The 16857-nt window shown below is 53.6% G+C and overlaps 6 protein-coding genes and 1 non-coding gene across 7 annotated transcripts; 5 read left to right on the top strand and 2 right to left on the bottom strand.

Moving 5' to 3' along the window:
- Positions 1 to 2682: 2682 nt before the first annotated feature.
- Positions 2683 to 5554, top strand: hmt1 (putative vacuolar ABC heavy metal transporter (Hmt1); the record flags this gene model as incomplete). The annotated part of the gene is made up of 2 exons (XM_001218206.1): positions 2683 to 3039; positions 3119 to 5554. The coding sequence occupies 2 exons, from the start codon at positions 2683 to 2685 to the stop codon at positions 5552 to 5554; spliced, it is 2793 nt and encodes a 930-aa protein (XP_001218207.1).
- A 1423-nt stretch (positions 5555 to 6977) lies between these two features.
- Positions 6978 to 7733, top strand: ATEG_09584 (uncharacterized protein; the record flags this gene model as incomplete). Its single annotated transcript, XM_001218205.1, has 2 exons — positions 6978 to 7476; positions 7534 to 7733. The coding sequence occupies 2 exons, from the start codon at positions 6978 to 6980 to the stop codon at positions 7731 to 7733; spliced, it is 699 nt and encodes a 232-aa protein (XP_001218206.1).
- Positions 7734 to 7927: 194 nt separating this feature from the next.
- On the bottom strand, positions 7928 to 9174 carry ATEG_09583 (uncharacterized protein; the record flags this gene model as incomplete). Its single annotated transcript, XM_001218204.1, has 4 exons — positions 7928 to 8137; positions 8212 to 8869; positions 8935 to 8991; positions 9053 to 9174. The coding sequence occupies 4 exons, from the start codon at positions 9172 to 9174 to the stop codon at positions 7928 to 7930; spliced, it is 1047 nt and encodes a 348-aa protein (XP_001218205.1).
- A 504-nt stretch (positions 9175 to 9678) lies between these two features.
- ATEG_09582 (uncharacterized protein) lies at positions 9679 to 11020 on the top strand (the record flags this gene model as incomplete). The annotated part of the gene is made up of 2 exons (XM_001218203.1): positions 9679 to 10011; positions 10205 to 11020. The coding sequence occupies 2 exons, from the start codon at positions 9679 to 9681 to the stop codon at positions 11018 to 11020; spliced, it is 1149 nt and encodes a 382-aa protein (XP_001218204.1).
- A 390-nt stretch (positions 11021 to 11410) lies between these two features.
- ATEG_10428 lies at positions 11411 to 11482 on the top strand. Its single transcript has one exon. It is a non-coding gene; the product is annotated as a tRNA-Arg (tRNA).
- A 259-nt stretch (positions 11483 to 11741) lies between these two features.
- ATEG_09581 (alkaline phosphatase) lies at positions 11742 to 13615 on the top strand (the record flags this gene model as incomplete). Its single annotated transcript, XM_001218202.1, has 2 exons — positions 11742 to 13245; positions 13296 to 13615. The coding sequence occupies 2 exons, from the start codon at positions 11742 to 11744 to the stop codon at positions 13613 to 13615; spliced, it is 1824 nt and encodes a 607-aa protein (XP_001218203.1).
- A 585-nt stretch (positions 13616 to 14200) lies between these two features.
- utr2 (putative cell wall glucanase (Utr2)) lies at positions 14201 to 15650 on the bottom strand (the record flags this gene model as incomplete). Its single annotated transcript, XM_001218201.1, has 3 exons — positions 14201 to 14958; positions 15030 to 15397; positions 15529 to 15650. The coding sequence occupies 3 exons, from the start codon at positions 15648 to 15650 to the stop codon at positions 14201 to 14203; spliced, it is 1248 nt and encodes a 415-aa protein (XP_001218202.1).
- Positions 15651 to 16857: the final 1207 nt, after the last annotated feature.

Genomic DNA, 16857 nt, shown 5'->3' with positions numbered 1-16857 from the left:
GCTCTATTCATCTACTGATCTGTTCTAGTAAATACTTAGGTAGGTGTTTTTGGGTGAATGTACCGATATCATACAATTCCCATGCCATCCAGGCCTTCCAGGCCTCCCATGCTTTCATACATGCTAAATGAAAAATACTCACTCGGGTACAGACATTCCACCGATGGGTTTTAGATCACCCGGTCACTTGGAACCGCCAGAGTGGGACAGGGATAGATCATGGCACCCTGGACTTGAAGAACGAACGATGCGCCGTACCTCCCTCCCCACAGGCCCAGATCTCCTGGAGAGGTTTCGTCATCTATCATGGCGGAGTTGGTCTGGTGATAGCGGTCAGTTAGGTATCCCAAAGAAAATACCGTCTGTCTATTTGGGCTCCCTCCTATTCCCATGGAATGAGTTCTGATTGCTACCCCTGACAGTGCGTTGTGTTCAGCCACCGATGACATGATAGCCAGTGTGCGGATCTTTCTACCCTCCTGCCCAAGGGCTTGATGATACGGGATACGGGTGGGTAGGTAATTAAGTAGTTTGACACCACACACCACCAAGTAGTAGTAGGTACCTCTGTAGTAGGTAGTAATAATGGAAAGATACAACTCACCATGGGACAATAGGATTCTTCGGGGAGGCCTTCCTATTGGAACATACCAGACCTCCTAAGCGCCATCAAGAATAAATGATTGGAGGCTCCTCTGAACCCCGATTCCCAAAGTCGCATGGCCCATGGACACTAAAGTCGTTGATGGGTTCAGACCCCCGCTTCCAATCCTGGCTCATACCCATGTCATGCAGCTCACAGACCATCTCATCATCCACACATCCAGAAGGGCGTTAGTGGGATCCATCTCGTCTGGTTCCATCCTACCACAGCCCATCCGTCCCTTGTCCATCGAGATCAGCATCTCTCATCCCTACCAATTAAGGTCATCAATTATGACGGTTGCTTGTTAGGTGTCTACAGCTCTACTCCCGCCAGGTATTAATACTTCAGGCATCAGTCCCTTGATGAAACCTGTTCGCGAGTCTATCAGTCCATGGAGTACTGCGCATGGTATGTATATCTGCCCTATTACACCACAAACACGGTCACCCTTGACCTGGTTTGCTAATGATCTCCATCGGCCCGAATTCCTTCATACTCATCTCTACCGTGTAACGAAACTGACATGGGAGCTCCAGACTACTATCCATGACCCTGCAACCATTCATTGCTATCCTACAACCCACAAGCTATCTTCAGGTACGGGTGCCCCGGTTCAATCGCCATCCCTTCGGGAAGCATCTGGCCGCAGGATTGAACGCCTCCGTTCCAATCCCTGTTCCCATCGGGCATACGAACAACCTGCATCCAGTCAGCTGGGGAAGAGTGTCCATGATGCGCGTTGAATGCAAGTCTAGAAACTTCAGGGAGCGGAAGAGGCAAGTGACAACAGTGCAGCCCCGTCGTTTGCTGACTGCCTGCATCAGCGGAGGTCTGAATCACGCAGGCATGAGGTATAGAAACCACTGCAAGGACAAGACGTACAGCTCCAGACGAAGGAGGGATAAAAAGCAGGAAATTGTGAATTCCAGGTAAAAAATGGGAAAAAGAAAAGGAAAAACTCCGATATGCGCCTCAAATCCTACAGGAACCGATACGTACATACAACCGTTAAACCCCTTCGTTATTATTATTATTATTATTTTCCCTTGTTGCCCCTTTCTTATAAATCGGGCGAAGATCAGTCGAAGAATTGCCTCTCAGCTCGAGTGTGTCGACCTACCTTAGTAGATAGAATGACTGGTACAGCCTTTACGAGCAAAATACCCGACTCTGTCTTTTTCGTTATTTTGGGTGGTTTTTCCTTTTTTCTTTTTTTTTTTTTTTTGCCTCCGGGGCCACCCCAAGCTTAGGTAGCAGCTGTACCCAGTAAAGTCGAGACTTGGTCCGGCATCCACACCACACCGTCATTCTCCTCCGTCAAGTCACTATTTGCATTTCTCCTACGATCATTTCCTCTCGCGTCTCTGCTCTCTTTCTTCTTCTCTTCTCCTTCTTTCTCTCTCTCCCTTCGTTTCTCTCCTACTCTTCCTATTTCACATACATTCTCTCTCTCTCTATCTCTCTCTTCCCCTCTTCCCCTCCCCCTCCTCTCCTCGTGCCGTGTACTCGATTGAATGCGTTTCTTTTAGTTTCGTCGAGTGCAGCGGTCCATCTTGGGGTTTCTGTCCCTTCCCATATAGCCCTTTTTAGTTAATCCTCTTTTCTTGTGTATCTATTTCATTGCCTGGGAAGTCTCTTTTTCCCTCTTTCCACTTCATTAATACTCCATTGAATCCCCGTTTGTTGGTTAATTCCTTCGGTCCTCCGCCTCGCATCCTTGACCACGCAATTTTCCCTTTTGGAGCATTGGAACCAACCGAGAAGCCTTTCACAAGATTTATAGCAGGAAATACGGTCCCACGTGCCTGTCGATCTCTTTGGGCACCTCCCAGCGCCGAACGGACCATTTACTTGCGAGCTAACTAGGCTCGAGTCTCCCTTCGAAAGATCGACGGTTCCAACCTTCCGAATTGTCCCCGTCACCGCTCTCGACCGGCCCGACTCTTCGGTTTCTCGAGTTGGACGGAGTTCCTGTGTCATGGAAATACCCCAGTGATATTTTTGATCTGTAGGACCTTGTGGAGGACTGTTTCATAATGGGCTCGCATCACGCCACCCGTGAGCTGTTGGAGTACCTCCGGACAGCTTGTCCCATACTGCTTCTTCTCGTCTTTGTGTCGTCCTTTGTGGCGTGTTCGATCCTCACCGCCAGAAATGTCAACAGGACCGCGAGTGCCGTGCGCACAGGACCCGGTGGCAGACCCCTCCCGAAACGATCGAGAAGCACGGTAGCGGTGGTGAAACCGCCTCGAAAATTCTCCCGGAATACCGAACTCGCCTTTAAGTGGTTATTGGTTGGGATCCTGGTCACCTTTGTCGCCGATGCGGCCCTCAATATCGCCCATGTTATGGTATCCCGGGACGAACAATGGTGGTGTGGCCAATCGGTTGTGGTAGGTGACTCGTGTCTTTGTTCTACACCGATAATTCGCCACGGAACGCGGTATGATCTTGGTATCTAATATGTTCTAGATCTACGTTGTTGGTTCGTTCTTTGATTATTCGATCATCCTTGTCTCCTTGTTAGATACGAATCCCTCTCCGACATTTGCACAATTCGTCCCATGGCTGGTAGCCCTACCCATTGAACTCGCCATTCTCGGTGTCTCCCTTTCCATCAAAGCCGGGGTTCATCATGAACCAATTGTGGGTGACCCCACAGGAGGTCCTCTGCGGAACGGCCTCACGCCGTGGGAGTCATTGGAGCTCATCTCAGCTTGCATCAGAATATTGATTCTAGCTACCCTGAGCTCGCTTTATCTCTTTAACTCGATCAGCCAGAGGACCAATGTCTGGAAGGCATCGCGGCATCATGCCAATGATGCCTCCGAAACCACGGGGCTGCTGGACCCCTCTCATGCCGAGAATGGGCATGCTTATGGCTCAACAAACGGCACTGCGAATCAGCAGTCCGCGAAACCCGCGGACCCGTGGGTTCGCCCGACTTCAGTGCCGTCCACCAGCTGGTGGGAGTACCTTAGCGGCTACTCGCTGTTCTTCCCGTACCTTTGGCCATCGAAATCCCGCCGGTTGCAAGTGATCGTCGTCATTTGCTTCGTGTTGATTATTCTGCAGCGGGTGGTCAACGTTCTGGTTCCTTTCCAGGTTGCACGTATCACGAACAAGCTGTCCGAGAATGACGGACCCCTTCGGGTACCGTGGTTTGACATTTGTCTGTACATTCTTTACCGGTGGCTGCAAGGCAACCAGGGCCTCATTGGATCGTTGCGGTCCAGCCTCTGGATTCCTGTGAGCCAGTATTCTTACATGGAGCTTTCGACCGCAGCGTTTGAGCATGTGCACGGGCTCAGTCTCGACTTCCATCTGGGGAAGAAAACGGGTGAAGTACTGTCTGCGCTGAGCAAGGGAAGCTCGATCAACACCTTCCTCGAACAGGTCACGTTCCGGGTTGTGCCGATGTTGATTGATCTCTGCGTAGCGATTGTCTTTCTCCTTATCCGCCTTGACGCCTACTATGCTCTGGTCGTCACCATCATAACGTTCTGCTATCTCTACGTCACAGTTCGCATGGCCCAATGGCGAGCAGAAATCCGGCGGCAGATGGTCAATGCTTCGAGAGAAGAGGACGCCGTGAAAAATGACTCAATGGTATCTTACGAAACCGTCAAGTACTTTAATGCGGAGGATTACGAGTTTGGGCGGTATCGTGGCGCGGTTTCCTCTTTCCAGAGGGCGGAATACCACGTGCTGTTCTCACTGAACTTGATGAATACGTCTCAGAACACCGTCTTCATGCTGGGTCTTCTGATCGCGTGTTTCATCGCTGCCTACCAGGTGTCCCTGGGACAGAGAAGAGTGGGTGACTTTGTTTTACTTCTCACCTACATGGCGCAGCTTCAGGGGCCGTTGAACTTCTTTGGCACTTTCTATCGCTCCATCCAATCGGCGTTGATCAACTCCGAGCGGATGCTCGAGTTGTTTAGAGAACAGCCTACTGTTGTAGACACGCCGGGCGCGAAGCCACTGCTCGGATGCAAGGGTGACATTGCCTTTGATAATGTGGAGTTTTCATACGATTCTCGGAAGCCGGCCCTCAATGGACTCACCTTCCACTGTGAGCCTGGAACAACAACAGCCTTGGTCGGTGAATCTGGCGGGGGCAAGTCAACAGTCTTCCGGTTGCTCTTCCGATTCTATAATGCGGAGCGGGGATGCATCAGGGTTGATGGACGAGATGTTGAGAGCATCACCATTGATTCGCTCCGGAGGCATATCGGTGTCGTGCCGCAGGATACCGTCCTGTTCAACGAGACGTTGATGTATAATCTGAAATATGCAAACCAGGATGCAACGGACGAGGAGGTCTACGAGGCTTGTCGTGCAGCCAGCATCCACGATAAGATCATGTCCTTCCCCGACGGGTACAACACCAAGGTCGGCGAGCGCGGTCTGCGGCTCAGCGGAGGCGAGAAACAACGAGTGGCAATCGCTCGAACGATCTTGAAGAACCCACGAATCATCATGTTGGATGAAGCTACGGCTGCATTGGACACCGAGACAGAAGAGCACATCCAAGGCGCGTTGTCCACCTTGTCCCGCGGACGCACGATGCTCGTGATTGCTCATCGGTTGAGTACCATTACGACGGCAGATCGTATCTTGGTGCTACACGAAGGAAGGGTGGCCGAGAGCGGCACCCATGACCAACTGCTGGCGATGAAGGGCCGATACGCGAGCATGTGGCGAAAGCAAATCCGCGCACAGAGGGCTGCGGCGGAGGCGCAAGTCCTCCAGGACCGTGCCCAGCGCCTTCGCAGCGCATCAACCTCGGGAGCTGTCGGCGATGACAGTTCTAGCCAGTCCGATGAAGATCGGAACGGCAATCGTCCGTCCAATGTGATGCGACAGCCGTCTAATAGATCTGGTGACGACGGACGAAGAGGATAGAGCACAGAATAAGTACTTAATAAGGGTGGCTCACAGAACCATCCTGGTGTCATTTCTATCATACGTATAAAGGAGATCTTATACTTAGAGTGACCGGGTAAGACGATACCAATCTCGGGTTTATGTTCTTCATACTGTTTGGAGGCATGTGGAGGGTCTTCCTCTGGATATCTTTCTTCTTTTCATTGTGTTTCCTGATATTCCGTGGCATGGCGTTTATGAGTGACTAACAGCTTGTATTGCGGAAAAGAACAGATCTAAATTACGGCATTGGCCTGAATAGGATGACTTGAAGGAATTAATGCTGCTACGGAGCCATGTAGATCAACTTTTTTATTGAGACAGTAGGAGTATTGTTTTTCGGTAGTTGAGCACACCCACATACTACTTCCGTATCTCTACTTCAGTCAAATGACATCATGGTTTGCTGCTGGCAAGACCCACGCTAGCCAAAAGTTTCGGCGGCGACACACGGCAGATTTAGGGTTGATGTTCTTTGTTATGAGCTCCCACGGCACCGATGGTCACATATGCTCCGGCTGTCAAGCATACCGTTTGAAGCGCGAGAGGAACAGATGCAAGGTGAACTTTGATGGCCGCCGCGCAACTCTCCAACTACGCCTCTTCAAGCCATCACATCGGCGGCCGGAATTATGGTGGATTCGCACTATGGTCTGCCGCCCTCGTGACTCGGTAAATACGCAATATACTTCGACCGTGCTTCCTCTGGCCTCGCATATGGATTTGACGAGTAATCCGATGTTCAATTGATCTTTGACGTAGTCAATGTAATATATTATTGAAATATACGTGCAGGAAGGGGGGAAGGGTCTCTTGGCCATACCGCCCAGTGCCCCCATCAACTTCTCCGCGGAAAAAATTCGGAGAGATTACGAAGATGGAGAAGGCTGTAACGAAATCCAGGACTTCTGGGACTCCTTGTCAGGGATTATGGGCCGGGATGGCTGGACGTTACACGAGACATACATATGATCAGGCCATGGCCGTATACTCGCAGGTCCAGGCCAAAGCAAGTTCTCATTCAAATCACGATGTGTAAATATCGTCACCACAGAAATGAAGCATCTGGGGGAACTCTTGGCAGCTTCTTCCATCTTTTGTACTCCGTAGCTATCTAGTACCCAGCTATTATAGCTACTGAATACCTCGAACTATTGGAGTGTTGGATTTTATATTAGACGGCATCTGATTGGCCCCAGTCCAGATGGTGCCAAGCTTTATGCTGCCTCAACCCTAAGGCAAGGATTACGTACATGGAGGAAATCGAAACCACCTTCGATCCCAACATCAGAACTCACTCGATTCCAGAACCACATCAACCACAATTCGCCAAACCCGAACCAGGACACACAATCGCCTGCTCTCATACGATCAGCCTGCAGAACAGCAGAGAAGACAAACCATGCATCCGCCCTCACCCCAGCTGCTCCGCGCCCTGCGCACCTCCATCGCAAGCAGCACCCCGAGCGGCGGCCTCTTCTGCGCACCGATCACTCGCGCCACCTCGCCCATCTCGCGACTCTCCACCCGGCACAACAGCACCTATGCGCGCCCGGCGCGCATGATCCCGCGCTCGCACACCCCCAAGCCCACCAGCAGCGACCGCGGCCCGCAGTCGTCCGAAACGACGCAGACCGACTTTGCCGCGCTGGACGTGCTGGGCAGCGTGCCCATGCCGACGACCTCCGTCGACGCCACCCTCGACACCGGGTTCCACCTCAACAACGGGCTGAAGGTGTCCGGCGGCGACGGCGTGCTGCTGGTCGGTGGCGAGGCGTTCGCCTGGCGGCCGTGGAAGGCCATGGCGGACGGGACGAGGGGCGCCATGGTGAATTCGAAGGGCCAGTTTGAAGTCGATCCGAAGGCGTGGGGGCTGTTGGATGTGGTCTGGCCGCGGCCTGGTAGGTGATCTCTTTTGCGTTTGGGGTCGCGTGATAGATTGGCTGATATGGTGGTAGATTTGCTCCTCATTGGTATGGGCGCGAGTGTCTTTCCGCTTGCCCCGGAGACGAAGCGGCATATCAATTCGCTCGGTGTGAGGGTTGAGGTCCTTGATACGCGCAATGCGGCGGCGCAGTTTAATATGCTGGCGACGGAGCGCGGAGTCAATGAGATTGCGGCGGCGATGATTCCCATTGGGTGGAAGGGAGGTAATTAGGATCGCCGGTTCTGTATAGATAGCAAAAGGCGTTGGGTAGTTGTCGGCGGTCTGTATAATATTATCATCTCTACTTTGGACCTCGTGTCAATTATGTTCAAGTATCCTGCGTATGTGACATCTATTATACATTTTATACATCTATCGTACACGAGAAGGGAATCCGAGGTCTCGCCTCTGCTAATTAATTCAACCTACCGACCCTCAAGGACCTTGAGAACCAGCTCATATGTCCCCAGCGTGATAGCAGCGGAAGGAACCGTCCGGAGAAGATGGGCCGTCAAGCCTCCATAGAGGGCCATCACACCCTCCTCTTTCAGAATCAACCGCGCGCACTGGATGATGCCCGTGTATTTCTGCCGACCATCTGCCATCGGAGCCTGCCGTAGCCTGGTTCGAATAACCTATCGGACAGAAGGTTAGACACCACGTAAATCAAGTAAACGCGCAGAACAGTAGCGGGATATGAAAGGCTTACTTCGTGAGGATACGCGATCAAACACGCACACAACTTCGACAGCCCAGAGGCCCCGCTCATGGCCAGACCCTGGACAAACTGGTTCGCCTCTTTATCCCCCTCCAAGTCGACCTTGCGAGAGATAATCGACTTGAAGCGCTCGTACATCGCGAGGTGCAACGTCGTCTCGATGGTGCCCAAGTAGCTGGCCGTAAGCCCGCGGTACAGACCCTTGGGTCCCTCATGCTTCAGGATCTGGCTGATACAGTCGAGACTGCCCTTGTATCGGCGAGCGCCGACCTTGTCCAGCTGCAACCGCGTCTTCACCACCCAGATCGGATTTGTCGCCGAGCCGGTGGCGATACCGGCGCAGGCGGCGGAGAGCGCATGCACGACCGTCGAGTCCTTCTCGCATCCGATCAGCTCGGGGAAGAGCCGTTTACAGTTCCCGTACGTGTAGAACTTCACGGCGCTTGCGGGGACGACGCCCGTCAGACTCGGCCCGAGGCCTTTGAACAGGCCGCGCCAGCCTTCAACGCGGTGGATGGAGAAAAGGATGTCAAAGGTTTCGCGGAAGTGGCGGAGAGAGGAACGGTAGAAGGATGGTCGGACTTGGGACTTCGCTGGGGGAGTTGGGCGAGTAGCAGAGGCCTGCGTCTGGTAATAATCTGTTTGTAACCTGCATTCATGCGTTAGTCTACTATCCAGGCGCCGTAGTGTTGATTTGGTGATGGATATACATACCGCGTTCGGAGAACATCTAGAGGACTGGTGAGGACAGCTGTGACCATTCCGCCGGCACTGCCAATGCATATCAGTATACATGTCATTTGATAACTTATAAGACAAGTGCACCACTCACGCGCCAGCAATTAAATGAGACCAGGACCCTAAGGGTGAAGACACCTGGACCTTGTCGGTCGGAAGAGTCGGCGGAAGGGGATCGCGGGGCGCGTCGCCCGGTCTGTGGGTGATTGACTGCATTTGAGGTGGCTTTGGACGGCAAATTATGGTTCTTCAGCCCAGTGGCCCTGGGACATTTGGAATGTTTGAGGGTCGACAATTGGGATTTTGCGATGCCTCCGATGGGAGATATTTTTTTGCACGGCCGAATCTCGGGCGGTGAAGTGAGGCGGTGTGGCCGGATATCCGTTCCTGGATCATGTGACTACCCTTTTGGGCGAGATGTAGTTACTGCATCCCAATCACCACGCTGGTATCGTACGGTCTTTTCGACCATGATGCATGGGGATAGTCAATCAGTGCTCTATGGCGCAGCGTTTCTACCAGAAATGGAGGCGGTATGCAATATAGCATACCGTCATTTGATCTTCACAGACTTGACAACCATCGGGAAAGATACTACTAGTCCTTTGCGCGGGGTTCGTATCTCTGGCTGACCTTCCAACTCTTTGCAATCGTCTCAGGGTGCAATACTCTCGAGCAATCACACCACCGAAAGCAAGTCCGCGTGCTTGACGTTACACGATGGCCGACTGCACTTCCAACTCAGGGCACTCTGCTCTTTCCGCTAAGCTGGACGCCCTCATCAACGAGTTTATCGCAGATAATCCGCTTTCAAGGGCTGCATTTGAGAGAGCAAAGCAGGTCCTACCAGCGGGAAATACACGCTCAGTCTTATGCTCGGAACCCTTTCCCCTAACTCTAAAATCGGGCGACGGACCCATGGTAACGTCCCTGGACGGCCGTGAGTATGTCGACTTCATCTCGGACTTCTCTGCGGGTCTTTATGGCCATTCCCATCCCGTAATCAGCCAGGCGGTTTCTGAAGCTCTGGCTACCGGGTTCAGCTTAGGCGGGGTGATTGAGAAGGAGGCCCAGCTAGCTGAGATTTTGTGCTCCAGGTTTTCCAGCATCGAGCGAGTCCGCTTCTGCAACTCGGGGACTGAGGCCAATACTTTTGCCATAGCCACCGCCCTGGCGTACACGGGACGCAAGAAGGTGGAAGAATTGCTTTTGGTATTTTCAGTCTACGGTAACTAACGGACGACAGGTTCTGGTCTTCGAGAATGGCTACCACGGCGGCACTATAAGCTTCAAAACGGCGGATAGCGTAAATCCCATGAACCTGCCTCATGATTTTGTTCTGGCCAAATACAACGATATCGATGCGACCAGACCATTGATTGACGACACCATCGGTGCCATTTTGATCGAACCAATGCAGGCTGCGGGTGGCATGAATCCGTCGTCAAAGGAGTTTCTCCAGTCTCTACGAGATTCGGCAACTGCTGCAGGGGCGTTGCTGATTTTCGACGAGGTTGTCACTTCTCGTTTTCATTTCAATGGCTTGCAGGGCGCCTGGGGTGTTCGACCGGATCTCACGACCCTGGGGAAGTATATTGGTGGCGGGTTCCCGTTCGGGGCGTTTGGCGGTCGTGCCGATGTTATGAATCAATTCGAGCCATCTGCAAATGGTAGCCCTGGGCTTAGCCATTCTGGCACGTTCAACAACAACGTTTTCACAATGACGGTAGCCGTGGCAGCGGCGCAGCTGGTCACGGAGGAATCGCTGGGTCGTATCAATGCATTAGGGGACAGGCTGCGGGCGCAAGGAAATGAGATTGTGCAGCGGGCTGGGTTCGACAAGATCTCGTTTACAGGGTATGGCAGTGCTGTTGGTGTTCACTATGCTGGGGAGTCGAGCGCGGCTCTACGCGATGCTCTCTACTTCTACCTTCTCCGCAAGGGAATCATCATCGGGCGGCGGGGATTTGTTTCTCTGAATTTGCAGCATACAGATGCTCTGATTGACCAGATGCTGCGGGCTATCCAGGGCTTTGTCGGCGAGTATGCTACGATATGCTGAATGATTCCGGTCATGTTTCGGGGTGTGAAGCAATTGATTGATCTGCCTTGTCCTAGTATGGCCGCTGAAGTCGGCATATAACCAATTCCAGGAGCAGTCGATACAATTGCCCAGTTTCTACTCGGGGTAGATTAGTGAATCGCGGTTCAACACATGGAGGATTGTGGTGTAGTATATATATATACCGCGGAACAGAACGCTGTAACACCACACCGACCCTCTTTTTTGGCGATGGGAAATGACGGTGTTTTGACTAGCATACATTCATTAATCATGGACAGTAAACAATGTAGCATAATTGCTGGGGTTTCAAATGTCATTTAGCCCTGAGTCTCAGCAAAGATTGCACTGCTTTATGTAGTCAAATTCCAGCCGTTCTTTCAACAACCAGGCCTGCTGGCCCAATGGTAAGGCGTCTGACTACGGATCAGAAGATTGCAGGTTCGAATCCTGCGTAGGTCATTCTTTTTGTTTATTTTGTTTCTTTTGCCTCTCCATAGACAGAATGTTATCCACAATGCTCAGACATTTTCCAGTGGATCATCAGCAGAATGCCACGTGACACGACGATCCAGAGTCCCGTGCCCGACCATGCCGGATTGGGAATAACGCAGCGGAGTAACTCCTTGAGCAGCTCCATCATCGATCCGACCTTCTCCAACATCACCCCCCACCGTCCGTCACTCACCCTCTCCCCGTCTCCTTCGACATCGACTCAGTCATGGCGCGAGACGAGCCTCTGCTGGCTCCGCGCCCCTCCTCCGAACACTCCTCCATCCGCAATGCTGAAGAAGAAGATGCTCTGTTGACGGGCGAGCGCACGCACCGCAGCCCCGAGCGTCGCGGCTGGGGCTTCTGGCGCGAGGTCGGACTGTTCACCTGGGCCATGCTGGCCACGATCGCCGTCATCGTGCTGGCCGTGGTGTTCCAGAACGAGACGAGCCGCGGCCGTCATGACGACGGCACGGCCCCGACCCCCGGCGAGAAGCCGTCCGGCAAGCGCAACCTGATCTTCATGGTGTCGGACGGCATGGGCCCGACCAGCCTGACCATGACGCGGAGCTACCGTCAGTTCACGGAGGGCCTCCCCATCGACGACACGCTCGTGCTGGACCAGCACATCATCGGTACGTCGCGCACGCGCTCCAGCTCCAGCCTGGTGACGGACTCGGCTGCCGGCGCGACCGCCTTCTCGTGCGGCCGCAAAAGCTACAACGGCGCCATCTCCGTGCTGCCCGACCACTCGCCGTGCGGTACCGTGCTAGAGGCTGCCCATCTGGCTGGCTACAAGACCGGGCTCGTCGTGACGACCCGGATCACCGATGCCACGCCGGCGTGCTTCGCCTCGCACGTCAACCTGCGCCAGTACGAGGACCGCATCGCCGAGCAGGAGATCGGCGAGCACCCGCTCGGCCGGGTCGTCGACCTCCTGCTCGGCGGCGGTCGGTGCCATTTCCTGCCCAACTCGACCGACGGCAGCTGCCGCAACGACGACCGCGACCTGATCGAGATTGCCAAGAAGAACGGCTTCCACTACCTGGACGACCGCCGGTCGTTTGACTCGCTGAACGGCGGCGCCGACGCCCAGCTGCCGCTGCTGGGCCTTTTCGCCGAGACCGACATCCCCTTCGAGATCGACCGCCGCAACCAGAACGACGTGTACCCGTCCCTGGAGGAGATGACTCGCACCGCGCTGAAGGCCCTCAGCCAGGCCACCGCCGACAGCGACCAGGGCTTCTTCATCATGATCGAGGGCTCCCGCATCGACCACGCCGGCCACGGGAACGACCCAGCTGCCCAGGTGAACGAAGTCCTGGCGTACGACAAGGCCTTTGCCGCCGTCCTGGACTTCCTCGAGCAGGACGACACCCCTGGTATCCTGGTCTCCACGTCGGACCACGAGACCGGGGGCCTGTCGGCCGCCCGCCAGCTGCACGACGAGTATCCGGAGTACAAGTGGCTGCCGGGGGTGCTCGCCAATGCGAGCCACTCGTCCGAGTACATGGATCAAGCGCTGCAGGACTACCTCGCAGTGGAGAAGAAGAAGAACAAGCAGAAGAAGTTCGTGCGCGAGCTCCTGGTGGAGGGACTGGGTGTCACCGACGCCACGGACGAAGAGGTGGAGGCGCTTCTTGACCCCCACCTGCCCTACAGCCATCAATACGTGTTTGCGGATATCGTCAGTCGGAGGGCCCAGATCGGCTGGTCCACTCATGGCCATTCCGGTAAGTTTCCCGCATATGCTTGCGGGACTCTAGCTAATCCATTTGCGCAGGTGTCGACGTGAATATCTACGCCTCCTCCCCCAAAGACGCCTGGGCCCTCGTCGGGAACAACGAGAACACCGACGTCGGCGCCTTCTTGGCGGATTACCTCAATCTGGACGTGAACGACGTCACCAATCGCCTCCGCGGCTCGGCATATTGGTCTGCGTCTACGGAAGCTGGCGCCGAATCTGTCAGCATCGACCAGGCGTTCACCTGGCTGGGTGACCCTCTCGGCGAGGATGTGCGAACCGAAGGCCTGGACACCTACCACCACGAGTTCAAGAAACGCGGCCTGGAGACGGAGTGTGGCTGTGGTCAGATCCATTGATGCTATATCGCAAAGCATATTTTCATACAAGGCGTTGGGGTTAATTTTATAGTTCCTTAGTCAACAACATATTATCTCAATACAATACATTGCTTCAATCGATCTCCCATCTGGTTACGATAGCTTGGCCCCAATCATGGCGATGGGTTACTACGAAGTTACCGTGGATATGCTCAGGATTAACAATTAATTCGATATCATGAAGGGTATTATACTCATTAACACCACCGATGCAGTAGTAACTATCAGGACAGGCTGATGGCTCGAGAAAGCAAGACAGGTGGGAGAGAGGGAGAGACAAGGGTATTCAAAGCGTGCATCAAGGGTAAGATGCGCAGCGCGCGTTGGCCCCATGCGCATCATTATAAAACAAGCATCAAAACATTCAGTGAAGAAACAAAATCTGGTTGGATGGTATAAGGCAAGCCAGAGGGTAGTATAGAACAGGAAGATACCTAATCATATGACAGGTGGGCAGGCGGGTTGCCTATTCGAAAAGAATAAAAAAAAATATCCAAGAAGATGGCCGGAAGAAGAAAAAAGGTGCACATGAACAAAAGTTAGATTTCACAGGGGATTGGTTCCTCAGAGAGCAACCAAAACCACGACAGCAACCAAGACAGCGAAGAAAGAACCCCTCAGGACACGCTCGTTCGGGGAAGAGGCACCGTTCGAGTCGTTACTGCCGCTGTCACTGTTACCCTGGCTGAAGCCCGAGGAGCCGCTGGAGCCGCTGGAGCTCGAGTTGCCGGTGCTGCCCGAGTTTCCGGCCGCGTTGCCAGAGCCAATATGAGTCTGAGGGATGGAGTTGGAGGTGCTGTTGTCGCTGCTGCTGCTGCTATTGCCACTGCTGTCGGAGCCGCCCAGGTTCATGTCGAGACCGGTGGCACCGAGAGAGGCGAGAACGGTGCTGTTGTCGGTCACCCGAACGGAGGACTCGAGACCATCTTCATCAACGAAGATGTACGACTTGGATCCGAGGGAGTAAGAGGACTTGGGAGGATCGTAGCACTCGACGGAGATCTCGCCAAAGGTGGCGTAGTAGTAGCCCTTCTCCTGGATATCCTGGCTGTTCCAGTCGATCTGACCACCGGCCCAGGCGACGGTTCCGGCGGCGTTGCTCGCCTGACCAGCGGGCCACAGGGACAGCTGCATGCGCATGGGCGTCTGGGGGTACATGTAGCGATTACCGGTTTCGTTCCAGGTGGAAGAGCGCTCGAGAGTGCGCTTGACTTCACCGTCCACGGACCAGGTGATGGCCTCGGGCTTCCAGTCGATGGTGTACTCGTGCCACTCATCGAAGGTGTCGCCGCCGGGCACGGAGGCGTTGGCGCCATTGTTGTCTGGATTGAGTCAGCAAGCCCGTGGCTCACGGGAGAATGCGGAAAGAGAGAAGAAAAAAAAAAGTACGTACAGTCCAGCACACCCTGGAAGTAGTAGTTGGTCTGCACATTGGCCAGATCGGCACCGACGAATTCGTAATCAATCTCATCCTTGGTGTCTCCCAGCAGGATAAAACCGGTGACAACACCGGCACCACGGCTGCTCTTCACCTTGGCGGTGATCTTTCCGTACCAGAGGTAGTGGTTGTTGGCGACGAGGGTACCACCACTGTTCTTGGGCATGGTGAGCAGCAGGTTGCCGTCCTCGAGCTTGATATCGCCGCTGTAGACCCAGTCATCCTTGGAGGCGTCGCCGAGATACTTGGTGCTCAGGATGGCATTGTCGAGGTTGTCCCACTTGTAGGACTTGCTCTGGCAGACGGGTTCGGGGGCCGCCAGGCTTCGGTGGAGTAGGAGAAGAAGAGGATCGCAGCCTCCCGAGACAGAACACCACCGGTACCCACATTCACCGTATTCTGAGAGAGGGTGTTAGGAGAGGGGGCCGGAGAGTGAGGGGAGGAAAGGACTCACCGGAGCAACAAGGCCATTCCTCGGGACACTTTTGGTTGGCATTGCACTTGGGCGCATCGGAGGCCCAAGCGGAGGGAGACGGCGAGACCGGCAAGGAGAAGAGAAGATGTGAGGCGCACCATGGTGATGATGGTAGACGCGGGAGCGAGTTGAAGCGATTAGGGGGAATGTACAGAGCGGTCCAATATGAACAATGAGAAAGGATCAAAGTATGGGGAAGAGGATGTGAAACTGTGTAGTGCGGAAGAAGCGGATATAAGGGTTAGCGCAGGGGATCGAATGAAATTGCAACGGGAGATTCATTCAATTGAAAACAAATGGCTGCCTTGTTGTGCGCGAGGGATCCATGGTGGGGAGACGGATGGAACGTACCAGAGTCGGGACAAGAGAGAAACGGATCCAGGGTCCTTGGGGGATGACTAAGAGACAGGGAACAGGCCCGTGCAGGGCGGAAGATAACGAGCGAAAGGGGGTGATAGAACGAGTGACAGGGCGATAGATGGGGAAGAGGGTCGCGAGAAGAAGAAAGAGGAGAAAGAGAAAGAGAGTCAGTCAAAAGGACCGGGGCGTGTTTAAGAAGCAGGAAGAAGAAAGGAAAAACGAAAAGGGGAAGGAAGGCAACAGGGACCGACCGGGGTGGGTGGGTCCTTCCCTCTTTGACTGCTCTGATTGTAGTTATCTGGAGAACCATAACGAATTAATTAATAGGACCGTTTAGCCGATTCGCTTTCAACGTCGCCATGTCTTGGATACAGGAACCGCTCCCGCCCAATCATCTGATTCATGTCTTTCCTCGATTTTTTCTTTCTTTCTTTCTTTCTACCTAGTAGGATCTATTATTCTTCGATTTATTCTTGGGTTATTCTTAGTTAGAGAGTTTCTGTTTCTTGGTCATCTCCACCAAGACAGCTACTAGTCGCTTGGTTCGTCGCTGTTTCTTGGTATGGTACCGTTGATAAGCGAATGCCCTCCCACCACCCTAGAAACCCGTTCTTCCAGTGACAGGCAAACCAAGGTGAAACCGGAAACCGGCCGGGTCGGTGGATCGTGGAATGTGCAACCTAAAGCGAATGACATTGTCTCTGAGAGAAGAAGAAAATATTGAATCAAAAGAAGAATCACTATCTCTCTATATGATAACTCCGAAGGACCGCTAGCCTCTAGCGAACCTTAATCACGCCCCAAGCAGTCCGGTGATAAGCTGGCTTAATTAATCTCTTGCGCACAATCTCCTCTACGGAGGACTACTTAATACTTACAACAATCACCTTCATCATCAGAGCATTCAAGATCTTCTTCTCAAGGGGATGATCGTCCCCCTCAAGGAAA

Source organism: Aspergillus terreus, genomic scaffold (genome assembly GCF_000149615.1).
Source record: "Aspergillus terreus NIH2624 scaffold_15 genomic scaffold, whole genome shotgun sequence".
In the NCBI taxonomy this organism is placed as follows: domain Eukaryota; kingdom Fungi; phylum Ascomycota; class Eurotiomycetes; order Eurotiales; family Aspergillaceae; genus Aspergillus; species Aspergillus terreus.
This window is presented reverse-complemented; position numbering and strand designations above follow the sequence as displayed.